A 27,377-nucleotide genomic window follows, 5' to 3' on the forward strand; every position below is an offset into this window, starting at 1 on the left:
CCTTCTTGCCTTTCTTCCCATTTAAATCTGATTACCTGATGGTGGGTTGTGATGTTGCCTAGAATGATTGTTTACAATTTTATTCCATTTATCTCTGGATATTCTGTAAATATTGTAATTCATTGTCTTTTTTTAACTTGATAATAAAGTTATCAGATAACAGTTAATTGCATTTTTTTCCTCTTTGTACAGACTCATCTTGTAAATTGAATTAGGGCTCTGAAATGTCAATTTTCCTTGCTTAATTGTAATTTCCTATTGTGGCACTAATAAAGGATACATTAATCTTAATCTTCAAACTAAGATGTTAAGGGTTAAATTGTGAGAACATGCTGCACTTTTACTTGTATTTTTTAGACATGATACATTTGATATCACGCATAATATCACTGTTATGTATGATTAAATCATTGAATTATGCATATCAGCACACATTTCCTTGACAAGCAAGCTTCCTAAATAGCAAATTGAGTAAGTGAAATGCTCCACTATCAAGGTCAAAGTGATGCCAAAGGAACAAGAACTAGGATGTGCTGTTTTCCAATCAAATCACCTGTTGTTGTTTTCTATGAAACTCAAATCAAAGTAGTACTTTATGTTTTTACTTGCAGATTTGTGTTGGATATGGTTCTCATAGGGAGGAGCCATTTGTATTAGACTTTTTAATCACTTTTTTCGACATACTATAACCTGACTGTTTTAAACATATACCATGACTTTTTACCACTTTTTTCCACATACTATACCATTACATTTTTTGTCAACATATTATACTAAGTGTTTTTTTGACACGCTATACTATGACTTTTTTAATCAACTTTTTTTGGCATACTATACAAAGACTTTTTTTAACAATGCCTTTTTTGTACACTGACTTTTCGATCAGTTTTTCAACTTACTACACTGACTTTTTTGATACACTATACTATGACTTTTTTATCACTTTTTTCGACATACTATACTGATTTTTTTTATCACTTTTTGACTTATACTATGACTTTATACACTTTTTTAAACATACTATACAATGACTTTTAATCATCTATTGATAAACTAAACTATGAATTTGTAACACTTTTTTCAATGTACTCTAGTAACATTTTTATCACTTTTTTCAACATACTATTCTATGTCTTTTTATACCTTTTTTATTATATTTTTTTTCATCACTTTTTCAACATACTATACTATGATGTTTTTCGTCACCTTTTTTGGACATACTGTACAATGACTTTTTCACTTTTTCAAAATACTGTACTGTGATTTTTTTTTTTAACTCGTATGTTTTAATCTTTTTTGACTTATGACTTTTTTTTGACACATTATGGACTACGACACTGTTTATCACTTTTTTCCACATATCATACTATCACTTTTTTTACATAATATACTATCAATTTTTTAGGACTTTTTTTAGAGACATTATAGTATGACTTTTTTCGACATACTGTACTATGACTTCTTTGTTGAAGAAGTGTTTTTTCAACTATGATGTTTATTTCTCACTATTTTCCACATACTAAACTATGACTTTTTTTGTCATTCTATGCTAAGACTTTTTCATCACCCTTTTTCTACATACTATACTATGACGTTTTTGATCACCTTTTTTGGACATACTGTACAATGACTTTTTCACTTTTTCAAAATACTGTACTGTGATTTTTTTTTAACTCGTATGTTTATCTTTTTTGACTTATGACATTTTTTTGACACATTATGGACTACGACACTGTTTATCACTTTTTTCCACATATACTATCGTACATAACATACTATCAATTTTTTAGGACTTTTTTTTAGATACATTATAGTATGACTTTTTTGACATACTGTACTATGACTTCTTTGTTGAAGAAGTGTTTTTTCAACTATGATGATGTCATTCTATGCTAAGACTTTTTCATCACCCTTTTTGTACATGATGTACTATGACGTTTTTAGACAAACTGTATATGTTTTTTCCGACGTACAATATGATGACGTTTTTTATCGGTTTTCTTGACATACTCTACTATGACTTTATCAATTTTTTCAACAAACAATACTATGACTTTTTATTACTGTTTTTGATATACTATTCTAGATTTGTTTTCCACATACTATGCAATGACTTTTTCATCACAATTTTGTCACTTTTTTCAACATATCAAAAACAAGATTTCCCAGAGAGTGTTGTTTGAACATTTAAGATTAGTTACATTGTTGACAAGTAAACATTGCAGAACATGACTTTTTTGACTTACTTTACCATGAATTTTTCATTACTTTTTTGGACAAACTATACCATGACTTTTTATTACTTATTTTGATAAACTATACTATAACTCTTTAATCATCTTTTTGGGGCATACTATACTATGACTTTTTTGACATATACTATGCCTTTTTGAACTTTGGTCGACATTCTATGCTATGACTTTTTATTTATTTCTTTTTTTTTTTTTTTTTTACATACTATATTATGACTTTTATTCAGGTTTTAACACCAACTATACTATGACTTTTTTTTAGATACTATACCATGACGTTTTTGACTTGCTTAACCATGAATCTTTCTTCCTTTTTTTGGACAAACTATACTATAATTTTGATATACTATGATATGACTTTTTTCAGACACATACTTTTTTTTGACATACTATGACTTTTTTGACTTGCTACACTATAACTTAATGACTTTTTTTAGACATACTATATCATACCTTTTTTGTTTTTTACATACTATACTATGACCTTTGTTGACATGCTATACATTTTTAATCACTTTTTCAAAATACTATTTTATGATTTTTTTTAAGACTTTTTTGGACATGCTATACTATGACGTTATTCACTATTTTCAACATTCACTATTTTCACACTTTTTTGTCATTCTTTACCAAGACTTTTTCATCACCCTTTTTCTAGATACAATACTATGACGTTTTTAGACAAACTGTATGTTTTTTCCGACATACTTTACAATGACATTTTTTTGACACATTATGTACTATGACACTGTTTACCACTTTTTTTCAACATATCATACTATCACTATTTCCTCACTTTTTTCTACATACTATACTATTACTTTTTTAGACAAACTGTATATGTTTTTTATGACATACAATATTGTGACTTTATCACTTTTCTTGACATACTATACTATGACTTAATCAATCCATTCGACATACTATGACTTTTTATTACGGTTTTCGAAACACTATACTAGATTTTTCCCACATACTAAACGATGACCTTTTCATCAGTTTTGTCACTTTTTTCAACATATCAAAAACAAGATGAAGATTTCCCAAAGAGTGTTTGAACATTTAAGATTAGTTACATTAATACACTATGACTTTTATGACTTTTTTTAGGCATACTACACAATACCTTTTTTATGTCTTTTTCTACATACTATACTATGACTTTTTTAGACAAAGTGTACATGTTTTTTCTGACATACTATATTATAACTTTTTTATCACTTTTCTTGACACACTATACTATGACTTTATCAATTTTTTCAACAAACAATACTATGACTTTTTATTACTGTTTTTGATACACTATACTAGATTTTTTTCCACATACTATGCAATGACTTTTTCATCACAATTTTGTCACTTTTTTCAACATGTCAAAAACAAGATTTCCCAGAGAGTGTTGTTTGAACATTTAAGATAAGTTACACTGTTGACAAGTAAACATTGTAGAACAACACTCCAGTTCGATGAGGATGGGATTCGAACCCACGTGCAAAGCACAATGGATTAGCAGTCCATTGCCTTAACCACTCGGCCACCTCATCTTGTTTCTTAGTGTAGTTTACTATGACTTTGTTTGACATACTACACTATGACTTTTTTGACTTACTTTACCATGAATTTTTCATCACTTTTTTTTGGACAAACTATACCATGACTTTTTATTACTTATTTTGATAAACTACACTATAACTTTTTAATAATCTTTTTGGGGCATACTATACTATGACTTTTTTGCCATATGCTATGCCTTTTTGAACTTTGGTCGACATACTATACTATGACTTTTTTATCACTTTTTTTCACCATACTATACTATGACTTTTAATCAGGTTTTAAGACCAACTACACTATGACTTTTTTGACATACTATACCATGACTTTTTTAACTTACTTTACTATGAATCTTTCTTCCCTTTTTTGGCCAAACTATACTATACTATTATTTTGACATTCTATACTATGACTTTTTCATGACTTTTTTTGACTTGCTACACTATAACTTTATGACTTTTTTTAGACATACTATATAATACTTTTTTTTAATCTTTTTTTTGACATACTATACTATGACCTTTGTCGACATTCTGTACTATGACATTTTTAATCACTTTTTCAACATACTATTTTATTACTTTTTTTTACATGCAACACTGACGTTATTCACTATTTTCAACATAGACTTTTTTTGTCATTCTTTACTAAGACTTTTTCATCACCCTTTTTCTACATACTATACTATGACGTTTTTAGACAAACTGTAAATGTTTTTTCCGACATCGTTTACAATGACTTTTTTGACACATTATGTACTATGACACTGTTTATCACTTTTTTCCACATATCATACTATAACTTTTTCCTCACTTTTTTGGACATGCTATACTATGACTTTTTCATCACTTTTTTCACCATACTATGACTTTTAATCAGCTTTTAAGGCCAAACTATACTATGACTTTTTTTTGACATACTTTACCATGACTTTTTTGACTTCCTTCACTATGAATCTTTCTTCCCTTTTTTTGGACAAACTGTCCTATACAATTATTTTGACATTCTATACTATGACTTTTTATTACTGTTTTTGATACACTATACTAGATTTTTTCCACATACTATGCAATGACTTTTTCATCACAATTTTGTCACTTTTTTCAACATGTCAAAAACAAGATTTCCCAGAGAGTGTTGTTTGAACATTTAAGATAAGTTACACTGTTGACAAGTAAACATTGCGGAACAACACTCCAGTTCGATGAGAATGGGATTCGAACCCATGCGTGCAAAGCACAATGGATTAGCAGTCCATCGCCTTGACCACTCGGCCACCTCATCTTGTTTCTTAGTGTAGTTTACTATGACTTTGTTTGACATACTACACTATGACTTTTTTGACTTACTTTAACATGAACTTTTCATCACTTTTTTTGGACAAACTATACCATGACTTTTTATTACTTATTTTGATAAACTACGCTATAACTTTTTAATCATCTTTTTGGGGCATACTATACTATGACTTTTTTGCCATATGCTATGCCTTTTTGAACTTTGGTCGACATACTATACTATGACTTTTTCATCACTTTTTTTCGACATGCTATACTATGATTTTTTTATCACTTTTTTTCACCATACTATACTATGACTTTTAATCAGGTTTTAAGACCAACTACACTATGACTTTTTTGACATACTATACCATGACATTTTTAACTTACTTTACTATGAATCTTTCTTCCCTTTTTTGGACAAACTATACTATAATTTTGACATTCTATACTATGACTTTTTCATGACTTTTTTTGACTTGCTATACTATAACTTTTATTACTTTTTCAGACGTACTATAAAATACCTTCTTTTTTAATCTTTTTTTTGACATACTATAGCCTTTGTCGACATGCTCTACTATGACATTTTTCATCACTTTTTCAACATACTATTTTTTTACTTTTTTGGACATGCTATACTATGACGTTATTTACTATTTTCAACATACTAAACCATGACTTTTTTCGTCATTCTTTACTAAGACTTTTTCATCACCCTTTTTCTAAATACAATACTATGACGTTTTTAGACAAACTATGTTTTTTCCGACATACTTTAAAATGACTTTTTTTATACATTATGTACTATGACATTGTTAATCACCTTTTTCCACACATCATACTACCACTTTTTCTTACATAACATACTATGACTTTTTAATCACTTTTTTTAGATACATCATAGTATGACTTTTTTCGACACTGTACTATGACTTCTTTGTCGAACAAGTGTTTTTTCAACATACTGTACTATGACTTCTTTGTCAAAGTGTTTTTTCAACGTATAATACTATGATGTTTATTTCTCACTATTTTCAACATACTAAACTATGACTTTTTCGTCATTCTACACTGACTTTTTATCACCCTTTTTCTACATACTATACTATGACTTTTTTAGACAAACTGTACATGTATTTTCTGACATACAATATTATTACTTTTTTATCACTTTTCTTGAAATACTATACTATGACTTTATCAATCCTTTCGACATACTATGACTTTTTATTACTGTTTTCGATACACTATACTAGATTTTTCGACACATACTAAACGATGACTTTTTCATCACAGTTTTGTCACTTTTTTCAACATGTCAAAAACAAGATGAACAAGATTTCCCAAAGAGTGTTTGAACATTTAAGATTAGTTACATTGCTACACTATAACTTATGACTTTTTTAGACATACTGTACAATACCTTTTTTTAATCTCTTTTTTGACATACTACACTGTATCTTTGTTGACATGCTGTACTATGACCTTTTTATCACTTTTTTCAACATACTATTTAACGACGTTTTTTATCACTTTTTTCAACATACTATTTAACGACGTTTTTTATCACTTTTTTGGACACACTATACTATGACATTTTTCCCTTTTTTCGACATACAATACTGTGACGTTTGTCACTATTTTCAACATACTAAACTATGACTTTTTTTGTCATTCTATGCTAAGATTTTTTCATCACCCTTTTTCTACACACTATACTATGACTTTTTTTAGACAAACTGTATAGTTTTTTTCCGACATACTATTCCTTTATCACTTTTCTTGACATACTGTACTATGACTTTATCAATTTTTTCGACAAACAATACTGTTACTTTTTATTACTGTGTTCGATAAACTATTCTAGATATTTTCCACATACTACACAATGACGTTTTCATCACAGCTTTGTCTTTTTTTAAACATATCAAAAACAAGATGAACAAGATTTCCCAAAGAGCGTTGTTTGAACATTTAAGATTAGTGACATTAATACACTACAACTTTTATGACTTTTTTTAGACATACTAGACAATACCTTTTTTATCACTTTTTTCAACAAACTAATTTATGACGTTTTTCACTTTTTTCGGCATACAATACTGTGACGTTTATTTCTCACTATTTTCAACATACTAAACTATGACTTTTTTTGTCATTCTATACTAAGACTTTTTCATCACTCTTTTTCTACATACTATACTACGACTTTTTTAGACAAACTGTACATGTTTTTTCCGACCTACTATATTATAACTTTATTATCACTTTTCTTGACATACTATACTATGACTATCAATTCTTTTGACAAACATTATTTTGACTTTTCATTACAGTTTGATTCACTATACTAGATTTTTTCCTCATAACATACAATGACCTTTTCATCACATTTTTCAACATATCAAAAACAAGATTTCCCAAGAGTGTTGTTTGAACATTTAAGATAAGTTACACTGTAACAAGTAAACATTGCAGAACAACACTCCAGTTCGATGAGAATGGGATTTGAACCCATGCGTGCAAAGCACAATGGATTAGCAGTCCATCGCCTTAACCACTCGGCCACCTCATCTTGTTTCTTAGTGTAGTTTACTATGACTTTGTTTGACATACTACACTATGACTTTTTTGACTTACTTTACCATGAATTTTTCATCACTTTTTTTTGGACAAACTATACCATGACTTTTTATTACTTATTTTGATAAACTACGCTATAACTTTTTAATCATCTTTTTGGGGCATACTATACTATGACTTTTTTGCCATATGCTATGCCTTTTTGAAGTTTGGTCGACATACTATACTACGACTTTTTCATCACTTTTTTTCGACATGCTATACTAAGATTTTTTTATCACTTTTTTTCACCATACTATACTATGACTTTTAATCAGGTTTTAAGACCAACTACACTATGACTTTTTTGACATACTATACCATGACATTTTTAACTTACTTTACTATGAATCTTTCTTCCCTTTTTTGGACAAACTATACTATACTATTATTTTGACATTCTATACTATGACTTTTTCTGACTTGCTACACTTTAACTTTATGACTTTTTTTAGACATACTATATAATACTTTTTTAAAATCTTTTTTTTGACATACTATACTATGACCTTTGTCGACATGCTGTACTATGACATTTTTAATCACTTTTTCAACATACTATTTTATGACTTTTTTTTTACATGCAACACTATGACGTTATTCACTATTTTCAACATAGACTTTTTTTGTCATTCTTTACTAAGACTTTTTCATCACCCTTTTTCTACATACTATACTATGACGTTTTTAGACAAACTGTAAATGTTTTTTCCGACATCGTTTACAATGACTTTTTGACACATTATGTACTATGACACTGTTTATCACTTTTTTCCATATATCATACTATAACTTTTTCCTCACTTTTTTGGACATGCTATACTATGACTTTTTCATCACTTTTTTCACCATACTATGACTTTTAATCAGGTTTTAAGGCCAAACTATACTATGACTTTTTTTGACATACTTTACCATGACTTTTTTGACTTACTTCTCTATGAATCTTTCTTCCCTTTTTTGGGACAAACTGTCTTATACTATTATTTTGACATTCTATACTATGACTTTTTATTACTGTTTTTGATACACTATACTAGATTCTTTCCACATACTATGCAATGACTTTTTCATCACAATTTTGTCACTTTTTTCAACATGTCAAAAACAAGATTTCCCAGAGAGTGTTGTTTGAACATTTAAGATAAGTTACACTGTTGACAAGTAAACATTGCAGAACAACACTCCAGTTCGATGAGAATGGGATTCGAACCCATGCGTGCAAGGCACAATGGATTAGCAGTCCATCGCCTTAACCACTCAGCCACATCATCTTGTTTCTTAGTGTAGTTTACTATGACTTTGTTTGACATACTACACTATGACTTTTTGACTTACTTTACCATGAATTTTTCATCACTTTTTTTTGGACAAACTATACCATGACTTTTTATTACTTATTTTGATAAACTACGCTATAACTTTTTAATCATCTTTTTGGGGCATACTATACTATGACTTTTATTTTGTCACTTTTTTCAATATATCAGAAAGTCAGGAAAAACAATTACTTTTATTATATACTAGACTATGACTTGTTTTGACATACTATATAACAACTTATTGGTCACCTTTTTTCTACACAATATGACTTTTTATTACTTTTTTGCATGTTATACTGCAACTTTTTTATCAAATTTTTTATACTATTCTATTAATTATAATCAGTTTTTAAGACATACCATGACTTTTTTCAACCTACTATATTTACATGACTTTGTTGGACATACCATACAAACATGAACATTTCTCATGGGCAAATTGATAAGATTTCCCAACGAGAGTTGTTTCAATATTTAGGAATAGTTACATTGTTGACAAGTAAACGTTGCAGAATAACTCCAGTTCGATGAGGATGGGATTTGAACCCACGCGTGCAACGCACAACGGATTAGCAGTCCATCGCCTTAACCACTCGGCCACCTCATCTCGTTTTTCAGTACATTTCACTTTGACTTACTTTACTATTAATTTTTCATCTTTTTTTTTGACAAATTCCACCATGACTTTTTATCACTTATTTTGATATTCTATACTATGAATTTTTAATCATCTTTTTGGGGGATACTATACTATGACTTTTAATCAGGTTTTAAGACAAACTGTACTATGACTTTTTTGACATACTATACCCTAATGTTTTTGACTTACTTTACTATGAATTTTGTTTGCCTTTTTTTCGACAAACTATACTGTGACTTTTTATCCCTTATTTTGATAGACTATACTACGACTTTTTCTGAATCGTTACACTAACCTTTATGACTTTCATGGACATTCTATACAATAGCTTTTTTATCAACATTGTATACAATGACTTTTTCATCACCTTTTTCAACAAATTATAATACATACCATGCATGAACATTTCTCTTGGGAAAAATTATAAGATTTCCCAAAGAGAGTATGAACATTTTAAGATTAGTTAATGTTGACAAATAAACATGCAGAATAACACACTCCAGTTCAATGAAATTTGAACTGACGCCCACAGAGTACAATGATTAGCAGTCCATCGCCTTAACCACTTCTCTTCTTCCAGGGTGTTTTAGTATGACTTTTTATCACTCTTTTCGATGTACTTTTTTCAACATAATATACTGTGCCTTTTTAAAATTTTGTTGACATAAAATACTGTATACTGTATACAATGACGTTTTTGTATATTATACTTTTTTGACATACAATATTATGACGTTTATTTTTTATTTCAGCATACTAAACCATGACTTTTTTGTCATACTATACTAAGACTTTTTCATCATTCTTTCTACATACTATGACTTTTTTAGACAACCTGTATATGATTTTTTCCCAACATACTTTACAATGACTTTATTGACTATGTCATTGTTTATCACTTTTTTCCACATATTAAACTATCACTTTTTTTTCTCCATAAGATACTATGACTTTTTTTAGATACATTATACTGACACTTTTTTCAACATGCTGTACTATGACCGTTTTATCATTTTTTTGGGCATGCTACACTGACTCTTACAACATTCTATACCATTACTTTTTTATCACTTCATTTGATGTACTACATTATGTTTTTAATCACTTTTTTCAACATATTATGCTGAAACATTTTTCAACATATTATGTTAAGGCTTTTAAAAATATTTTCTTGACATACGATACAATAACTTTTTGGACATATTGTACTATGACGTTTTTATAACTTTTTTGACTTACTTTACTAGGACTTTTTTCAATCACTTTTCTGGACGTTTTTATCACATTTTTTGATATACTGTACTGAGATTTTTTCCACAAACTTTACAATAACTTTTTCATCCCTTTTTGACATGTCAAAAACTCCTTGAAAACAATGACTTCTTGGATATACTTGACTATTACTGTGACAAACAATGCTATATCTTTTTCATCACAGGTTTTTGGACAAACTATACTGACAGTTCGATGAGGATGGTATTCAAACCCACGCGTGCAAAGCACAATGGATTAGCAGTCCCTCCCCCTAACCACTCACTTCATCTCTTTTTTTTTCAGTAGATTTTACTATGACTTTTGTTGACTGTGATGGCCACAGCCATGGCCACACAACCAGAGCGGTAACCTCATGCAGTTTTCCCTTAGGTTTAGTTTATATGTTTTTGTTTATACATTTTCATTTATTGCAACCATTTATTCAGTTACAAATAACTTACAGGACACTTGTTTCATTTCATGTGCATCATACTTTCATTGATTTATACAAAAGTATCTTTTAGCAAGCGTGCACTTGCTTACATTAGTTGCATTAGTTACTTTTGGATGGTCATACTGTTATATAACGGTTTCTTCTTTTGAGCTTACCAGTTGGAGTCCAAACCTGGGAGTGTTTCAGGTCTGATGGCTTAAAAGGGGTGGTGCTTGGAGAAAGAGCAGCTTTATAGGGGAGGTGGCCTAATTGGACATTACCACTGCTTGATAGGTGGCTAGCTTTATTCTCGTTGTAGGTATTCTGGGGTTTAGATTTTATATAAAGTAATTTTTTATAAGTTAAGATAAGTAAAAGTGTTATTTGGAATGCATTTTTAGGTAGGTTTGTCATTATTTGTTTCTGAAGCTAGTTTGCAGTTATTGTTTGTTTCCCCCTGTGTGTTTAAATTGGTCTGATCAGCCAATATATAAGTCCCCTTTGTGTCTTTGTTAGTGGGTCAGTTGTAGTTTTGAGTCTCTTATGGTTTGAGCCTTACTGTCTGTTTATTTGACGTCTTTAAAGGGCCCAGAACTTTATCTTTATTTTGTTGTAACTATTTTTGGGAAATAAAAACTCTAACTTTAGAATTTCTCTTGTGACTCCTCATGCTTAACTGCTTGGTCCCTCACAGTGACATACAATCCTATGACTTTATCAGTCTTTTTGACATACTATACAATGACTTTGTATCACTTTTTTCAACATACTATGCTATGAATTTTTATCACATTTTTTTTGCCATACTATGTTATGACTTTTAATCAGTTTTTAAGACATACTATACTATGAATTTTTTAATCACTTTCCTTGACATGCTATACTGACTTCTTTATTAATTTTGTCAACAAACAATATTACGACTTAATGTTTTCAACGACTTTTATTGACATATTATATGTTTTTCTTAACATTTTGAGAAATGACTTGTAATCATTTCTTAAGATATACCCATAGACTGTAACGGTCTATGGATATACCATGATTTTTATCAACCTACTAGATTTTGATCGTTTTCAACATACAAACATGTACATTACTCTTTGGCAAACTTAAGATTAGTTATATTGTTGACAAGTAAACATTGCAGAACAACACACTCCAGTTCGATGAGGATGGGATTCGAACCCACGCGTGCAAAGCACAATGGATTAGCAGTCCATCGCATTAACCACTCGGCCACCTCATCTCTTTTTTTAGAATATTTTACAGTGATTTTTTTGGACAAACTATACAATGACTTTTTAGCACTTATTTTGATATACTCCACCACAACTTTTTAATCTTTTCGGGGCATACTATGCCATGACTTTTTTTGACATATACTATGCCTTTTTTTTTTTAACTTTGATCGACATTCTATGCTATGACTTTTTCATCACTTTTTTTCAACATACTATACTATGACTTATTCATGACTTTTTAGACATACTATACTATACCTTTTTATCTCTTTTTTTGACATTCCATACTATGACTTTTAATCAGTTTTTAAAACATAGTGACAAGCATTTTCTGCTGGAAATGCATTTTCTAATAACAATGCCGTTGCTCACACATTTAATTACCCTTGCTCCAAAGTTGATCATATGCTTTTTAAAATATCTTCATCAAGGCTAGCTTTTGTGCAACATGTTTCCCATTTTCAGTGACATATAGGATTTCCTCTGTATGTCCTCAGAGCCCTTGGAACAAGCAATAACAGTCCCGGCAGCTTGTCCACAGGAAATAACTTCGGACTGAGAAGGCATCTTAGTGGCCTTCACTCTGTGTTACACCCTTCCCACCCTCTGTTTCTTTCTCTCTATTCTACTCCACTCCACACCCAGCAAGAGCTCTGCTGACCAAAACCACAAACCCTGCAGTGCTAGTCGTGAGTGTGTGCTTTGAACATCTGTGAAATGTGCATGCATGAAATGCTGCGGCTCCTGCGCCCTAAATACCTCAAGCTATTGTGATAGGCAAGCTTTATATTTCACTGTTGTTCCTTTTTATATTCTCAACATCTCCCCATATCACTAAAAACAGCACTTGGAGATATCTGTGTGGTGTCTTTCTATTGAAAGTCTCAATTTCACACATGCCGTCTGCATTTCCTATCCTTCCTGTTTTAGAAGAGGCCAAGTATTTATTTCACATGTCCAACATCATTGCTTAAAAATATCTCCAAGTCACAAGGGATTAGACTGTAATCTCTGTGGCTCGCAACTTCAGAAGGGGCACGACAGCAAACTGACGACCCCTGGAGACAGGAGCAGGAGGCACAGCCACAGTGGGGAGAGGGTAACGGAGGACACTGCTGCTGAGTGGAGCAACATAAGGAATGCCTGATGAGCGTGTGCTCGGGCCAAGGCAGGCAAGGACAGTGCTTCTGTCGTAATAACTGGATGACAAGAAAGGGGGGGGGGGGGTAGAAGATAAGAGCGGCAGAAGAACAGGGAGAGACAGTTGAGAGGAGTGGGAGATAAACAGATTCCCACTTACAGCAATAGAAAGAGAGGGGGAGTGATATGAGAATAAAGGAGACGTGGCCTCCAGCATATTATCTTTTGCACTTAACAGTCCTCTCAGAGTCAGAGCTGTGCAGCATGTGAGACAGAAGTCAATGAAGCCTCGGAATACTGAGTGCTGGATGGATAATATTGAAATTCCTCCATGCTTGAAGGTCCTGGGATTGTTGAAACTTGTGATAACGGCATTACATGCTAAATTACTTTAAGTAAGGGGAACAAGTTTATTCTATCAATGTCAGTCTTTAGAGATAGCCTACATGATAAAAAAGAACCAAAAACATATTGATCTAAAGAAAAAAAAAAGAAAAATGTTTTGATTACATGTAATTAAAATGCAGAAAAAAGCATTGTATTTGATAGAGGGTGAGTTGTTGCTCTGGTTGCTTCTTAGACCATACAGTAAGAATGGGGCTGGGATGACATTACAAATATAGCCTGCATGAATAAAGGCTATAATTTTTTTTACTTCATCCCAGTAGGATAAAGAAACATTTTTTCACTATTATATTCCTCTACGCATATTATAACTTAACTCTGTTTTGCAATGTACTATTGTAATCAAAATAAGTGACAATAAAATGCTTTTTAGGAATTCAATTAATAAGGGGTTATTTGTGTTGGTCAGGGCTAAAGGAAACAATACATATTTTCTATGTTTTCATGATATAATACTTAAATACTAAGAATTCGTAGTGTTGGAGTTATTTGTCTTCATACTTTTTTAAAGTAAGTGTTGCAAAGAAATTATACTGCGTCTCAATCAAGCAATCAATAAACTTCACAGTACTTGCACTTAGGACAAGGTAAGGGATTTAATTAATTTTGTGAAAAATAAGCAATGGTGAAATGTAATTAAATGCATTCATTTGAGTAGGCTACTATAGCTTGACTTGAGTAGGCCTACTTTTTATTTTCTCACCTCTCCCACACTCCATGTCAGAGGCAGGTATTGCACTACGACATTTATCAACAATTAACTACAACGTTACTATTTACTCTGAAGACATGTATGTCAAATAAATAACATATGATCAGCTTAAGATAGGATATTGTCAGTTGACAGGGTACCGCCCAGAAGTAGGCCTACGTTCCGCAGTTTCACTGCAGTTTCAACGCTGACCAGTAGGAGCGCTGTAGCTAGCAAATCATACATAGAAGAAGAAAGAAGAAAAGTCATGGCCGCTGACAGTTTGTAATGAGCCAACAAAAACAGACAAGATTCTTGCAAGTTGGATCTACAACATTTAAGCTAGGCCCGGTAATAAAAACTCTGACGACAAAATGCAGATAACTTTGAAAACCTTACAACAGCAGACGTTCAAAGTCGACATCGATGAAGAGGAGACGGTGAGAGTTGAAACCATGCATTTGGGAAGGGGGTGGAGTGGGAGTTGGGTATGTTCTGGAACGGAGGACTTTAGTTTTTGACCATTTCAAATTAGACGCGTGATAGATGTGTTTGCGTAGACATGACGGATATATTTTAGAAGGACTAAGTATTCGGGTTAATATAGCCGGTGTATGACTCGGGGCATGAGACCGATAGGCGTCATTTTATTAAATAACGTTACTGGTCAGGAAAATAGTTAAAATTGTCAGCATTTAGCCTTAGCCCACTTATCGTTTCAAAGTGTGTGTGTGGGGGGGTTGACAAGGTAACGTCGGCGTTACTACCGTAAAAGTGTTGAACCAATGAGTTTGGATTAGCACAGTTCATTTTCTGTGGAACACATTCAAATTAGCTACACATTAGCTACGTGACCAGTTAAATTAATTCATAATAATAATTAAACATGTTATTTTGGTTAAAGTCATTAATGTAATTACAGCATTACACATTATGGTACAAATCTTTTCATTATATTTTTCCTTTACACCTATGAGACGCACGCTGCAGTCAAGCTTCTCAAAATACAACAACACACTGTCATTTTCACAGGTGAAGACTCTAAAGGAGAGGATTGAACAGGAGAAAGGAAAGGAACATTTCTCAGTGGCTGGATTAAAGCTGATTTATGCTGGTATGTATGTCATGGCTCTGTATAACTCTTAATCTTTACATAAAAAAAGAGCGCTTGTCACTGTCTTCAGCCTTAAGTGTAACCCATTACACTTTTTAGGGATATCAGCAATACATTGGGGCGTCTTATAGTTTATCTAATGTTTTTGTTTTTGAGATGGACGTTTATTCTTACTTTCCAGTGTGTTCTCTTGGTGTTCACTTTGAAGAGTAGATGTAGATGTGTAATACCAAGCTACCTTTGACCGTTTGCCTTAATGCTACCAGTTTCTCCTGATTCATGCTGGGATCAACGTTTAACTCGACATGATGTTGTATTCTGTCCAGTCACAGGGAGCCCAAATTTGTCATGAAAGCTAACGCGGATCTTCCAAGCAAGTAGATTTGTATCACAGTGCTCTTAAAGTCGGAAATGGGTCTACATTGAGTGCATCACAGTTTTCCTTTTAATGGTTTACTGTAATACTTTGTAAAAGATCCTATACTGTTTTGTATAAATGGGGAGGTTAGAGTGAATATCTGACCAGCAAAAGAAGCATGTCAATGTCTGAAAGATTCTCTTCATAATCCAGCATGAAAGCAAATTTAGTTTGTTCTACTTTTGTGTTTTCAAACAAAACTTATCAAGCCAAGCCTTAAATAAGATCAGAAAAACAAAATAAATATATTTTCTATCGACTGTTGCCTTTAAATGGCTTGTATTGAGACAGAAGTTGCCCAACTCTTTGCTTCCCTCTAAATCATGTGGTGTCCAAGTTTGATAATTGGAATAGAACTGATGTAATTATAAGTAAGGATCTGTTTCCACATCTCTTGTAGCTGGTGTATGATGTAAATGTCCACACACTAGATTGGTTCTACTTTGCATTGAGAGGTCTAAATACATTTATTTGGTCAAATGTAATTTTAGACCCTCAGTGCAGCTGTAAAAATGCAGCACTGTAGAGCTGGTTAACAGTGTATTTTCTGTTTAGCTGGTAAAGCAGATACATCAAGGCTACAGCAAGGGCTGTGTTTTTAAAATGGTTTTAATCCCCTGTTGCCATAGCTCAAAGCCTACAGTATAGCAAGAAACCTGCCAAAGAATGAAAATTATATCCAGATTACTGCAGAGGATCCAGCTTGGTTAATGTGTTCCATGACATGCCCACTTTTGCAGTTAGGTCTTTCAAAATATAGATAGATAAACCTTGGGGAATATGGTAAAAACCAGGTAGTGAATAATTAAGACTTTAGTCCGACTTAAAAATTGCCCATTACACACTGTAATTTACGTTTTAAAATAATCAAACGTGACAAACCGCAAGGGAGGCTGAATACATTTCATAGGCACTGTGTATGTAAACGTTTTGTAGCCCTTTAGATAGGAGTTTCATACGACCTACTTAAAGTGGCTTCTCAGAAATATATACACCATAAAAAACAATATAACAAGAAGACCCAGATGTGGTCACAAAAGCAGGTGATGTATCCACTCAGCAACCTTCTATTCAGTGATCAAATATGATACCATCTATTGTTGCATCCCTGCATGTTGTTTCAGAGTTCATGCCAGGTTAACCCAATAGGATAATGTCTCTTTTTTTCCTTTTTCATCACAGGTAAAGTCCTCAGCGATGACACAGCCCTCAAAGAATACAAAATTGATGAAAAGAACTTTGTGGTTGTCATGGTGACAAAGGTTTGTGAATTAGAAGTTGTTTCAGGAAATGGCAGTTTTTTTTTTTTTTTTTGTAGAACAGCAAACCCTTGAATGCAATTGAAATGAGCTATCAATGATTAGGATGTGTAACCTTTCTTTTCCACTCCCAATGACAACTTATAAGAGAAGCACCCTTTGGGACTCAAATAATACCGGATGTATAACATTTTTATATTATAAAAATAATCTTGCAGGCTAAAACGGCATCAGCCGCCCCACAGCCTTCACCTGCCACATCAGCTTCCAGCGCTGTAGCTCCTGCAGCGATTCCTGCCTCATCGTCCAGCTCTGAAAACACATCAGGGCCCACCTCCACAGGCGACAAACCAGAGGAGAGACCGTCTCCGACCGCTGAACCAGCTTCCACCCCTGTCGGGTAAAGATGGGTAGATGTTTGTCTTTAACTATTTCTCTGGTTTCAGTGCGTCTCTTTCTGAGAAGTGACGTGCAGATCACGCCTCACCCAAGCTCTGTTTTCTCTTGCAGAAGCTCGGAGGCTTCAACAAACACTAACCTGATTAATGAGGCCGTTTCAAATCTAGGTAAGGCTGCAATTTATAGACCTAATTTGTCAGTGAGTATTGTATTGCCTTTTGTTGGTGGGACACATGAGGGAAAGGTAATTATGAATCTGATGAAAGAGCTTTGTCACAAATACCACACAATTTGTTAGACAAAAAATACTATTTTGCCTCAATGCTTTTAAGCCATATCTTGTATGTAATAAATCTGTGGGCCCACTTATGAATCGTTTTATTTTGATCCACCCTATTTCTCTGGATATCCATATCATGCTGACATAGATGCATCTTAATCAATTAGCTGCCTGACACTGCGGCACGGCAAAAACATAATCCTGTAGTTTCCCATGGCCAATATGCTCTGTTTTACAATTATTGCTGTTAAGAGCAAATCCTTTTGGTCTTAATTATTATCACTCTTGTAGCTATTGATGTCAATTTTCACAATATGAAGCAGATTTTCTTTAAAATATAAGACCGTGTAGAATTTGATCTTACTGTTTGCTAACTTCTAAAATGCTCTTGCCTTGCTTTGCATACAAGTCAAAGCTCAACTGGTGCATGATTTTGTTAATAATGCTGTCATATTAGATACATTTTTAGTTGTGTTTTCTGTGACCTTAAAGACATCTGAGCAAGATATCTTCTGTTTGACAGCATGCTGATATTTTATGTATCATTAAATTAAGTGCCATGTTAATACATATTTAAAGATTAAAGATCAAATTAAAACACATGCATGTCTACCTTTCTGGTGGCCTTGACAGTTTGACACCCATGTTATAACCTCGACATTAATTTGCAAATATTAGGTCATTAGGTTTCAGTTCTTAATGTGTGTGTGTGTGTGTGTGTGTGTGTGTGTGTGTGTGTGTGTGTGTGTGTGTGTGTGTGTGTTTTTTAAGTGACGGGCCCATCATATGACGCCATGGTAAACGAGATGATGCTGATGGGCTACGAGAGGGAGCAGGTGGTAGCAGCTTTGAGAGCGAGCTTCAACAACCCAGACAGAGCTGTGGAGTACCTGCTCACAGTAAGAACAGTCTTCAGTCCGAGGCCCGAACATATGTGACAGCAAATTGCTGGATTGGTACATAACCCATATACTATGTCAATTATGTTTTTTCAAATAAGTTTTGTTGACTTTATTTTCAGGGTATTCCAGGCAGAGAGCCAGGCCATCCATCAGGACCTGAAGCGGTGGTGCCTCCAGTGAGTGGAGTTACTACTGCACCCATAGGTGGTATTACCCTTCCTGCCAACACTGGCTCTTCAAGTGCTGGAGAAGGTAAGTGTCCTATACTATTTTGCATATTCCAGTGGTCTCAATGAGAAAATGTTGTTTCTGTTTTTTTCTTTCTGTGTCTGGCTTCTTGCTGCTTAAACTGACATTTAATTCTTTCAGGCAACCCCTTGAGTTTCCTGAGAAATCAGCCCCAGTTCCACGTGATGCGACAGCTGATCCAGCAGAATGCGGCCCTGCTTCCTGCCCTGCTGCAGGAGATTGGCAGGGAAAACCCTGAGCTGCTGCAGGTGGGTGGGGGTGTTTGACACAGTTCTAATTACATTTTACATTACACTTAAAGAGGCACACATTAAGTTCAGTGTACACGACACAAGGAGTACTACTCAGCCTTTAAATACAGCTGTATAATGTCCTCTGTGGCTCTGGAGGGAGCCAAGTTTAAAAAAAGAAGAAATGTATCTCAGTTTGGACTTGGGACTTAAACATTTTTAACAAGCCTGCGTTACAACTAGAGGTGTGGGGTTTCTAAGGACAAGGATTTAGGGGCAGGGCGTCTAGTGAAAGACAGTTCTGAGTTGCATTATGGGAATTGTAGGTTCTAGTGTTTTTTTAGTTTTACCCATAACAAACTTCACACTTTAAACGTGTCTCTTGTGAGTCTCTAATGTATAGGAAAAACAAATTTTATAGGAGGCAATTATTTTTTTTAATACATTTTGGCCCCCCCTTAAGTAATAAGTGCACAGAAACAGTGTATAGTTTATATGCCTCCATTGTACATACCTAAAATTCTCATTTACCACTGTAGGAGATTAGCAGCCACCAAGAGCAGTTCATCCAGATGCTGAATGAACCCAACCCAGAGGCAGTGCCGGCTGGAGGTGGAGCAGGAGGAACAGTGGGAGCCGGAGGGATAGCCGGTGATGCACCCAGCGGGAGTCACATGAGCTACATCCAGGTCACGCCATTGGAGAAAGAGGCCATTGAGAGGGTGAGGAGGAGCCCAACGCTGTCACTGACCCTTTGCTCTCAGTCCAAAGTTCAGTACTGCTTAAATTGGCGTGCTGGGATATGATGAGTCACCTCTAATGATGTTGCCAAAATCATGACTATTGAACATATTTTCACCTAGTAGAGACTATTAAACATGAAGCAACCATTTTCATTTGCTTATTAAAATGTCGTTTGGCTAATTTGCAACTACTCTGTTTCTCTCTCTCTCCAGCTAAAAGCTTTAGGATTTCCAGAGGGACTCGTTATACAAGCCTACTTTGCTTGTGAGAAGAACGAGAACTTGGCCGCCAACTTCCTTTTACAACAGAACTTTGATGATGATTAAATCGTCATTTTGACTATTTTCTTATTTCTTCCTCTACTTTTTGATTGCTAACTATATATGTACAACAAGCCTTTTACATTTAAAAAAAAAAGAAAAGAAAAAAAATCTATTCAGCACATTCACCTTTCTTTACAACACTGGATCATTACCAGCCTGTGGACAAGGACAGGCTATTGTTTGTGGAGGAACAATTAAAGTACAGTAACTTTTCATCAGAAATCACCTGTGTGCTATTGATAAAAAATAAAATAAAAAAAACACTTTAGTTAATCAAAATAGTTTGCAGTCTGCGTCTCATTGACAGTGAGGTTTGTTCAGGAGGATTGATCCAACAGTATTCATGCACTCTTTTTGTTATATTTTATGTTGACAAGTAATGGAGGTTTGAAAAATTAAAGCTGTGCACAATAAACAATCAACATGTATGGCACTGTTTTTTTTTCTATTTAACATCCCTCATTTGAAAAAATTGTAAATCAACAGGGGTGTGGAAAGGAGCTCCGTAAAGAAGCCTGAACTGCAATATATATGTGAAGGCATTTTAACATGTATACAGTTTACATACATGTGGTAGGGTTTAGCGGCCATGGCTGACATTTTTACAGAAATCTAAAGTTTTTAAAATATGTAAAAGTTGCCTATTCTGCTGTGTTTACGAGTGTGACTGCATAAATCTGACATGCTCAAGATTATGAATTGATTAATTTTATTAGTAAGGTTTTGACTGTTTTTCCGAGAAAATTCAGAAATTCTGTCCACCAGACCACAACCCGCCCGCCCCAACAAAAAATAAATCGTCATCGCCTCATACACCACACTCCCAAATTATAGGGCAAACTAAATATTGCAATGAAGCCTAAACTGTAACCAGGATCAATTAATGTAATGAGATACATGTAGTATAGAAAGGCTGTACAGAGCATAATTCATGTTCATGTGAGCTTTATCGGTGTCATCAAACCACTTCTTGTATTTTGCAGGTTAACTCAAGCTTAATAGTACACTGCAAAATCTAGAATTACTTTTAAAGGCCTTAAAGGGACTTTCTACAATGCTATATTTAAGAATAAAGGTTGAACGACAAAAGCCTTGAGTGTGCTTAAAATTGAAAGAACCTATAGGGGGCAATATAGACCACAACATGTCAACACTGCCAACAGTAAGCCCATCTGCCAGCCTGAAGAAACCACAAACAGTGAATATCAAGGCATGCCTTTTTTCCCTTTTACTGTGTTAATAAGCAGTGCAATAGTTTTCCCTTGTTTACCCGGTGACTTTAAACACACTAGAAATAGATATTTTAAGACTTTGTGGCCTTTTTATAAATACAAATGTAGAGCCTATGTTAACACAATTAACATAGGCTCTTACGTAAAAAAAAAAGTAGTATTTATAAATTTCAAGACGTGTTTTGTGGGAGTAGAATGTTCTAATGTGCAGTAGAATGGTATGGGCAAAAAAAGGGACATTTTCTAAATAAATACAAAACTGATAATTTGGAAAAATTTAGAAAGTTCTACAGTATTACTTATCAGAATGTGCTGTCATATTTTTACAAAGTGATTTACTGTATGTTTATTGAACTGCAATCCTTAACCTATATTTACTGTAAATAGTTCTTGTTTTCTTTTAACATACATGAATACGCATATGACAGTATTTCAGTGTTAATCTTCATATGGGGTGTAAGTAACTCAGTTGTTGAGTGGACACTAAGCGTTCAGCAGGGTTTCAGGTATGTCATTTCATACTGTTGCAATATGTGAGAAAAAAATGTTAGAAAAAAAAAAAGCTAGGTACATTACATACGTTATGCATTATAACATAGCAGAAACATTAAGGAACTATCTCACTGTAGCATCTTCATGTTTTTATTATTTATATATTTATACGGTGCACCCGAGAGCTTCAGCTCCGGCACAGAGCGGCAGTCAGATTTGGTGTCACTCTTGAATGTCAGCCAGTAACTCAGTCGTCCTCCCCATTCTTCCCACTGACAGGTAGAAAGACAACCCCATGGAAACAGGACATTGTAGCAGTGTGTTTTTTTTGGAAATCTTTTTAACGGCAACATTGTGTTAGTTTGCCTGCGGCGATAATCGCTATTATCAGGGGGGGGTATTGTGTGTGAGCTTACTGTGAGATATTGCTGCCATTTAAATGTGCTTCTCCATTACACTGCCAGGGAAATCTATGATGTTCTCTTGTCAACAGGGTCATAATGTAAATAGGGTAAAAGAGTATAAAGGTAATTGTTTCCTTATTTCAAATACAGTTTTATTTTATTATAGTGTAAAATACAAAACATAACAAAGCATTTTTATTTACAAATGTACAAAATTTAAGATTATATTACATATTTTGGCTATAAACAAAAAAATCTTTGTTCAGAGTTACTCATTCAATACAAAAATATGAATGTCTCATAAATTATTGCACTTTGCAACTGCAGTGCGTTGAAGATTGCCATCACCATTTAGAAGTGAAGTGTTCCCCTGATTTAAGTCAGATTGTGGAAGAAAGGTTTCCAAGAAACACACAAACAACCATATGGCACTTTTTTTTTCATAGTTTCACCCTTTTGTATATTTTCCTTAATCTTTGGTACCTTTTTTAATCAAAAAGAGTCACTCAGCACCATTTTCTATAAATTATAATTGTACCTGAAATTAATGGCATTGCAGGTGAAATGTGTATATAAATATAGATGTATTTACTAATACAGTATTTTGAACAGTGTATAGATGATAACCGAGCCTATATTGGCATGTTGCTGGTGTAAGGCCTCTGGAGATGTTTGTCTGTTGCTCCTGGTTTCCCTGACAAAAATACATTTCCAGTTAAAAGTTGTTGGCACCTGGTCTTCCAAGTTTTGTCGGTTAAATAAGACAAATTCCAGTTTGGTCCCTTTCATAAAAGTTTACAACCCTGACTGAGAGGTCTTTTCAAGTCACCTGCACAGTGTGCGAAGACGGGATTGAGAGAAATTCTTCTTGGGGGAGTAACGCTGTTTTTGCCGTGAACACCACAGCTTGTCTTGTTGCTTGACAACGGCTTGAAGGCAAATTATGGTTCTAAAAAGTGTAGTTCAGTTTGTTCAGGGTTCTTGTTAACATAGGTTTTCATTTTTTCCCCTCTGGAGCCTTCATCCATTGCCAAGTCTCATAAGTGTCTCTTCATGTGGAGAGCAAGGTGGTCTGACCTCGAGAAGGCCCGGTCACATTTCTGACACTGAAAAGGCCGGTGGCCGGTGTGTTTCCTGTAGTGGCGTGTGAGCTCGTCCGAACGTGCAAACTTCCAACCGCAGCCCTCCCAGTCGCAGTGGTAAGGCTTCTCCCCTTTTGATGGTAAAACAATACACATATGGAGCAGTTAGTGCTGGCCCCGAGGTTAAACTGGCCTAACCTTCTCCACCTTGAGGAGAAAAGAGGTCCGTCCTGTCCTACAGCTGGTGTATAAAGGCCAAGCTAATCAGCCTGGGGTTTGTATTTGAGCAGGGATCAGTGTCAACCGGTTTTACTGCACCTGCCAAACAAGTCACCTTCCCCATCCCCCACCCACCTAACCCCCATTCATAACTCAATAATTCACTGTGACGTGCTTGTTGTGGATAATAATTAGCTCTGAACAATAAAAACAGTATGAAACAACTGCATTAAACAGTTTAACAGTAAATAGCCAAAAGCTACCCGTATGTGACGTCATTTAATTCAAACCAGATATAAATGGCTGAAAAAAAAAACACTGGAAAGAAAATCTCACATACAGGTGCATACCTGTGTGCGTGCGGTGATGAGCTTTGAGGTGGGAGCTCTTTGTGTATGTTTTCCCACAGCCGACATAGTCACACGTGTGTGTGGCAACTCTCTTCCTGGGCCAGGAGCGCCTACCACGTTTAGGCTTTGGTTCCTCCGACAAGCAGTCCTCACTGGAGATCATGAGGGGCTCTGCGGGGTCAAAATGATCATGGTCATCATCATTATGCCACATGTGTAGAGAAAATAAAAGAGAGCACAGTTTATATACAGTAGAAGTTGCAGAATGTCCTTAAATCATTTATTCCATCAACTTTAAGCAAAAGAAATTACCAGCCTTCAAAAATGTAAAAGGCTTGGAACACACACCAAAGTTTGTAAACTACTTCAAATTACTATATTGTAAAAGTTAATGCAAAGGGGCACAACAATGGACAATTAACACTAATACTATGAAAACAACCAAATCACTGTATATTTTGTTAAACATCTGGTAATGTCATGTATTTCTTTTTGTCTGGTTTAAAGACCATGGGATGCCGTTTTCAATACTTTTGAACTGCTGTTTGGGGGGTATAATTAAGTCCCTACAGGTTGTTTTGTGTACTATGCATTTAAATAGACTCTATGGACTTTAAATTGATGTTGTATAATCCATGGTGTAAGTCTGTTTTGAGTTGTCAGCATATTTATTTACTGCACAGAAAAGGTACCAACCTTGGTACTGCAGAGTGGATGGCTGAGGGTAGGAAGTGTAGCCCTGCGGGGAACTATGGTGGTACCCCTGGGGAGCTAGAGGGATCTGAGAGTGGGGGTGTCCCAGAACCTGGTGATCCCGGCTCAGAGGATGGTCTGGGGAGAGGGAAGAGGATGAGGATAGCCTGCCGCCTGTCATGGATCTCCCTCCAACAGGGAAACAATGTAGCTCTAACTGACATGGGCGCTGCTGCTGGCCCCCTCGGCCTTGGGAGTTTACCCCAGCCAGGTGTAGGTCCATGGGCTGTGAGATGGTGCAGTTACTGGGGTTCTCCTGCTTTATCCTGTGGCACGCAAAGGACGGTGAGGCACGTGAAGAAGTTGGGTCTGACACAGCAGTAACGCAAGCCTTGCTTACGTTCACGCCTAGGCTGTATTCTCCCATGTCCATTGTGGTCTTTACCACAAACTTGCCGTGGAGGCTGGTGGGGTGGAGGTATGCCGGGTCCAACTCAGGTCTCATGAGCTCTGCCACAAAGCCTCCAGAGGGCGAGACGTCACTGATATCTGGGAGGGTATAGAGGAGCTCACTGGCAGTGCCCTGAGGGGAGGGGAGAGGGTAAGATGAGGAGAAGGACCTGGGGGAAGGAGACAGGGTCTGGCCAGAGATGCATGCCATGGCCTCCTCCTCCTCCTGTTGCTGCTGCTGCTGCTGCTGCAGCTGCTGCTGCAGAATGGAGTTAGAAAGAATGAAGTCGTAGTCCAAATCCAGGTCCGGTTCTGTGTCTTTCTTGGACATGCTGGGGCTTGTTGTGCTGGTTGCCGTGGGATGGTCTGGGTCAGAGCAGCTGCTTCCGGTTGGCACACTGGGTTTCTTAAGATGGGACAACTCCTCCTTCCATCTCTAGAGGAAAGTTACAGAAGCATAAATGGCTTTCCTCGTATAAGCTGCTTGTTTGCACTGTGTTACCGTTCACAAGATACAAGCAGTAGACAAGAAAACCACACTTGTCCTGTCCTACTTAAAAATGAGTGCTTACTCTGAATTCATTAGGACATCAGATACAAGTTTAAGTCAATGCTTCAAGGGTAAAGGAAGCAGAATTTGAAATGGAGCGATTATTTTTGACAGCTCAGCTCCGGAGCTCAGTCTGGTGCAGCAAGTGTCCTTGGCACAGAGCACTTCCTAGAATACAGATTATTCTCACTCACAAAGAAACTGCACTGAAAAGCACTAGTGGTGGTATGGGTAAGTAACGCTTAAGCTTAGACAGCCATCAGAGGATTCTTGCAATCAATGTGTAAACAAACCCTTCTTAATAAATACAATAATAACCATAGTGGGCATAAGGATGTTTTCTTAGGAGGGGTGCAGTATCCCATGGCGCTTTCGTTAGAAACCTATGTAAACTGGTGCACGCCCCAGTAGAGCATGGTGTCAAGCCCTGCCTGTGTCCATAATAACATAGGAGGGACACTAAACAACTATACTGACTAGACTGTAAATAAGCTGCATATTTTCCCTAACAGATTCGTTGATGCCTACGGCTATTTGGCTTCCGTATGTAGTAATAATAAGTGGCCATGGGCTAACATTACTTACTAAATTGGCACTTCCTATGGATTTACTCTTGACAGTGGGTCCGCTGGCGAACGTGGATATGGATGGCAGAAGCGTCCCACCTAAAGCCATCTCGACGTCATTTGGAGGTTGCCTGAAATTAAACAGATAATATGGTAAATCCTTGTGGAGTGATCCTGGAACAGCGAGCGCAGTCTATTATAGTCCCACAAGTATGTGCATCAGACAAGATGTTATTATTAAAAGTTGCTCATGGTCCACACCTCATCTATGAGAATCGGTGTGTGGAGTCCTTTCGGCTGCTCTTCGGTGCGTGACTGCGCTGGGTTCAGTATCCCGGGGAAAGTTTCTGCTCCGCGTCGCGCGCTATACTATATTCCAGTACATGCTGCCACTGATGGGCGCGCCGGGTAGAAGCAGCCAGGCAGGTTTGAATTTTTAACGTTAAAGCAATTTTGAAAGGGAAGACTGGGAGGCGACGTACGGGGGAACCCCTTGCGCCTGTAGCCATACAGGGACCGGCAGTCTGAACTGAGAAAACCGCGTGAGAGGTATCCTTAAATCACTAGAGCTGGACACGCCT

The 27,377-nt window shown here is 35.3% G+C and overlaps 2 protein-coding genes and 6 non-coding genes across 8 annotated transcripts; 1 reads left to right on the plus strand and 7 right to left on the minus strand.

Moving 5' to 3' along the window:
- Positions 1-3,716: 3,716 nt before the first annotated feature.
- Positions 3,717-3,796, minus strand: trnas-gcu. Its single transcript has one exon. It is a non-coding gene; the product is annotated as a tRNA-Ser (tRNA).
- Positions 3,797-5,008: 1,212 nt separating this feature from the next.
- On the minus strand, positions 5,009-5,090 carry trnas-gcu. The gene has a single exon. It is a non-coding gene; the product is annotated as a tRNA-Ser (tRNA).
- A 2,492-nt stretch (positions 5,091-7,582) lies between these two features.
- Positions 7,583-7,664, minus strand: trnas-gcu. The gene has a single exon. It is a non-coding gene; the product is annotated as a tRNA-Ser (tRNA).
- A 1,239-nt stretch (positions 7,665-8,903) lies between these two features.
- On the minus strand, positions 8,904-8,985 carry trnas-gcu. The gene has a single exon. It is a non-coding gene; the product is annotated as a tRNA-Ser (tRNA).
- A 573-nt stretch (positions 8,986-9,558) lies between these two features.
- On the minus strand, positions 9,559-9,640 carry trnas-gcu. Its single transcript has one exon. It is a non-coding gene; the product is annotated as a tRNA-Ser (tRNA).
- A 2,887-nt stretch (positions 9,641-12,527) lies between these two features.
- Positions 12,528-12,609, minus strand: trnas-gcu. The gene has a single exon. It is a non-coding gene; the product is annotated as a tRNA-Ser (tRNA).
- A 2,423-nt stretch (positions 12,610-15,032) lies between these two features.
- On the plus strand, positions 15,033-21,191 carry rad23b (RAD23 homolog B, nucleotide excision repair protein). Its single transcript, XM_034896636.1, has 10 exons — positions 15,033-15,280; positions 15,873-15,954; positions 17,555-17,634; positions 17,850-18,031; positions 18,142-18,197; positions 19,082-19,209; positions 19,332-19,464; positions 19,582-19,709; positions 20,231-20,413; positions 20,648-21,191. The coding sequence occupies exons 1-10, from the start codon at positions 15,215-15,217 to the stop codon at positions 20,759-20,761; spliced, it is 1,152 nt and encodes a 383-aa protein (XP_034752527.1). The 5' UTR covers positions 15,033-15,214; the 3' UTR covers positions 20,762-21,191.
- A 2,262-nt stretch (positions 21,192-23,453) lies between these two features.
- klf4 (Kruppel-like factor 4) lies at positions 23,454-27,337 on the minus strand. The gene is made up of 5 exons (XM_034896645.1): positions 27,058-27,337; positions 26,816-26,927; positions 25,234-26,116; positions 24,538-24,708; positions 23,454-24,099 (listed from the first exon to the last, which is right to left on the minus strand). Exons 1-5 carry the CDS (start codon positions 27,060-27,062, stop codon positions 23,924-23,926), a joined length of 1,347 nt encoding a protein of 448 aa, XP_034752536.1. The 5' UTR covers positions 27,063-27,337; the 3' UTR covers positions 23,454-23,923.
- Between the last annotated feature and the right edge of the window lie 40 nt (positions 27,338-27,377).

Source organism: Etheostoma cragini, chromosome 16, assembly GCF_013103735.1.
Source record: "Etheostoma cragini isolate CJK2018 chromosome 16, CSU_Ecrag_1.0, whole genome shotgun sequence".
In the NCBI taxonomy this organism is placed as follows: domain Eukaryota; kingdom Metazoa; phylum Chordata; class Actinopteri; order Perciformes; family Percidae; genus Etheostoma; species Etheostoma cragini.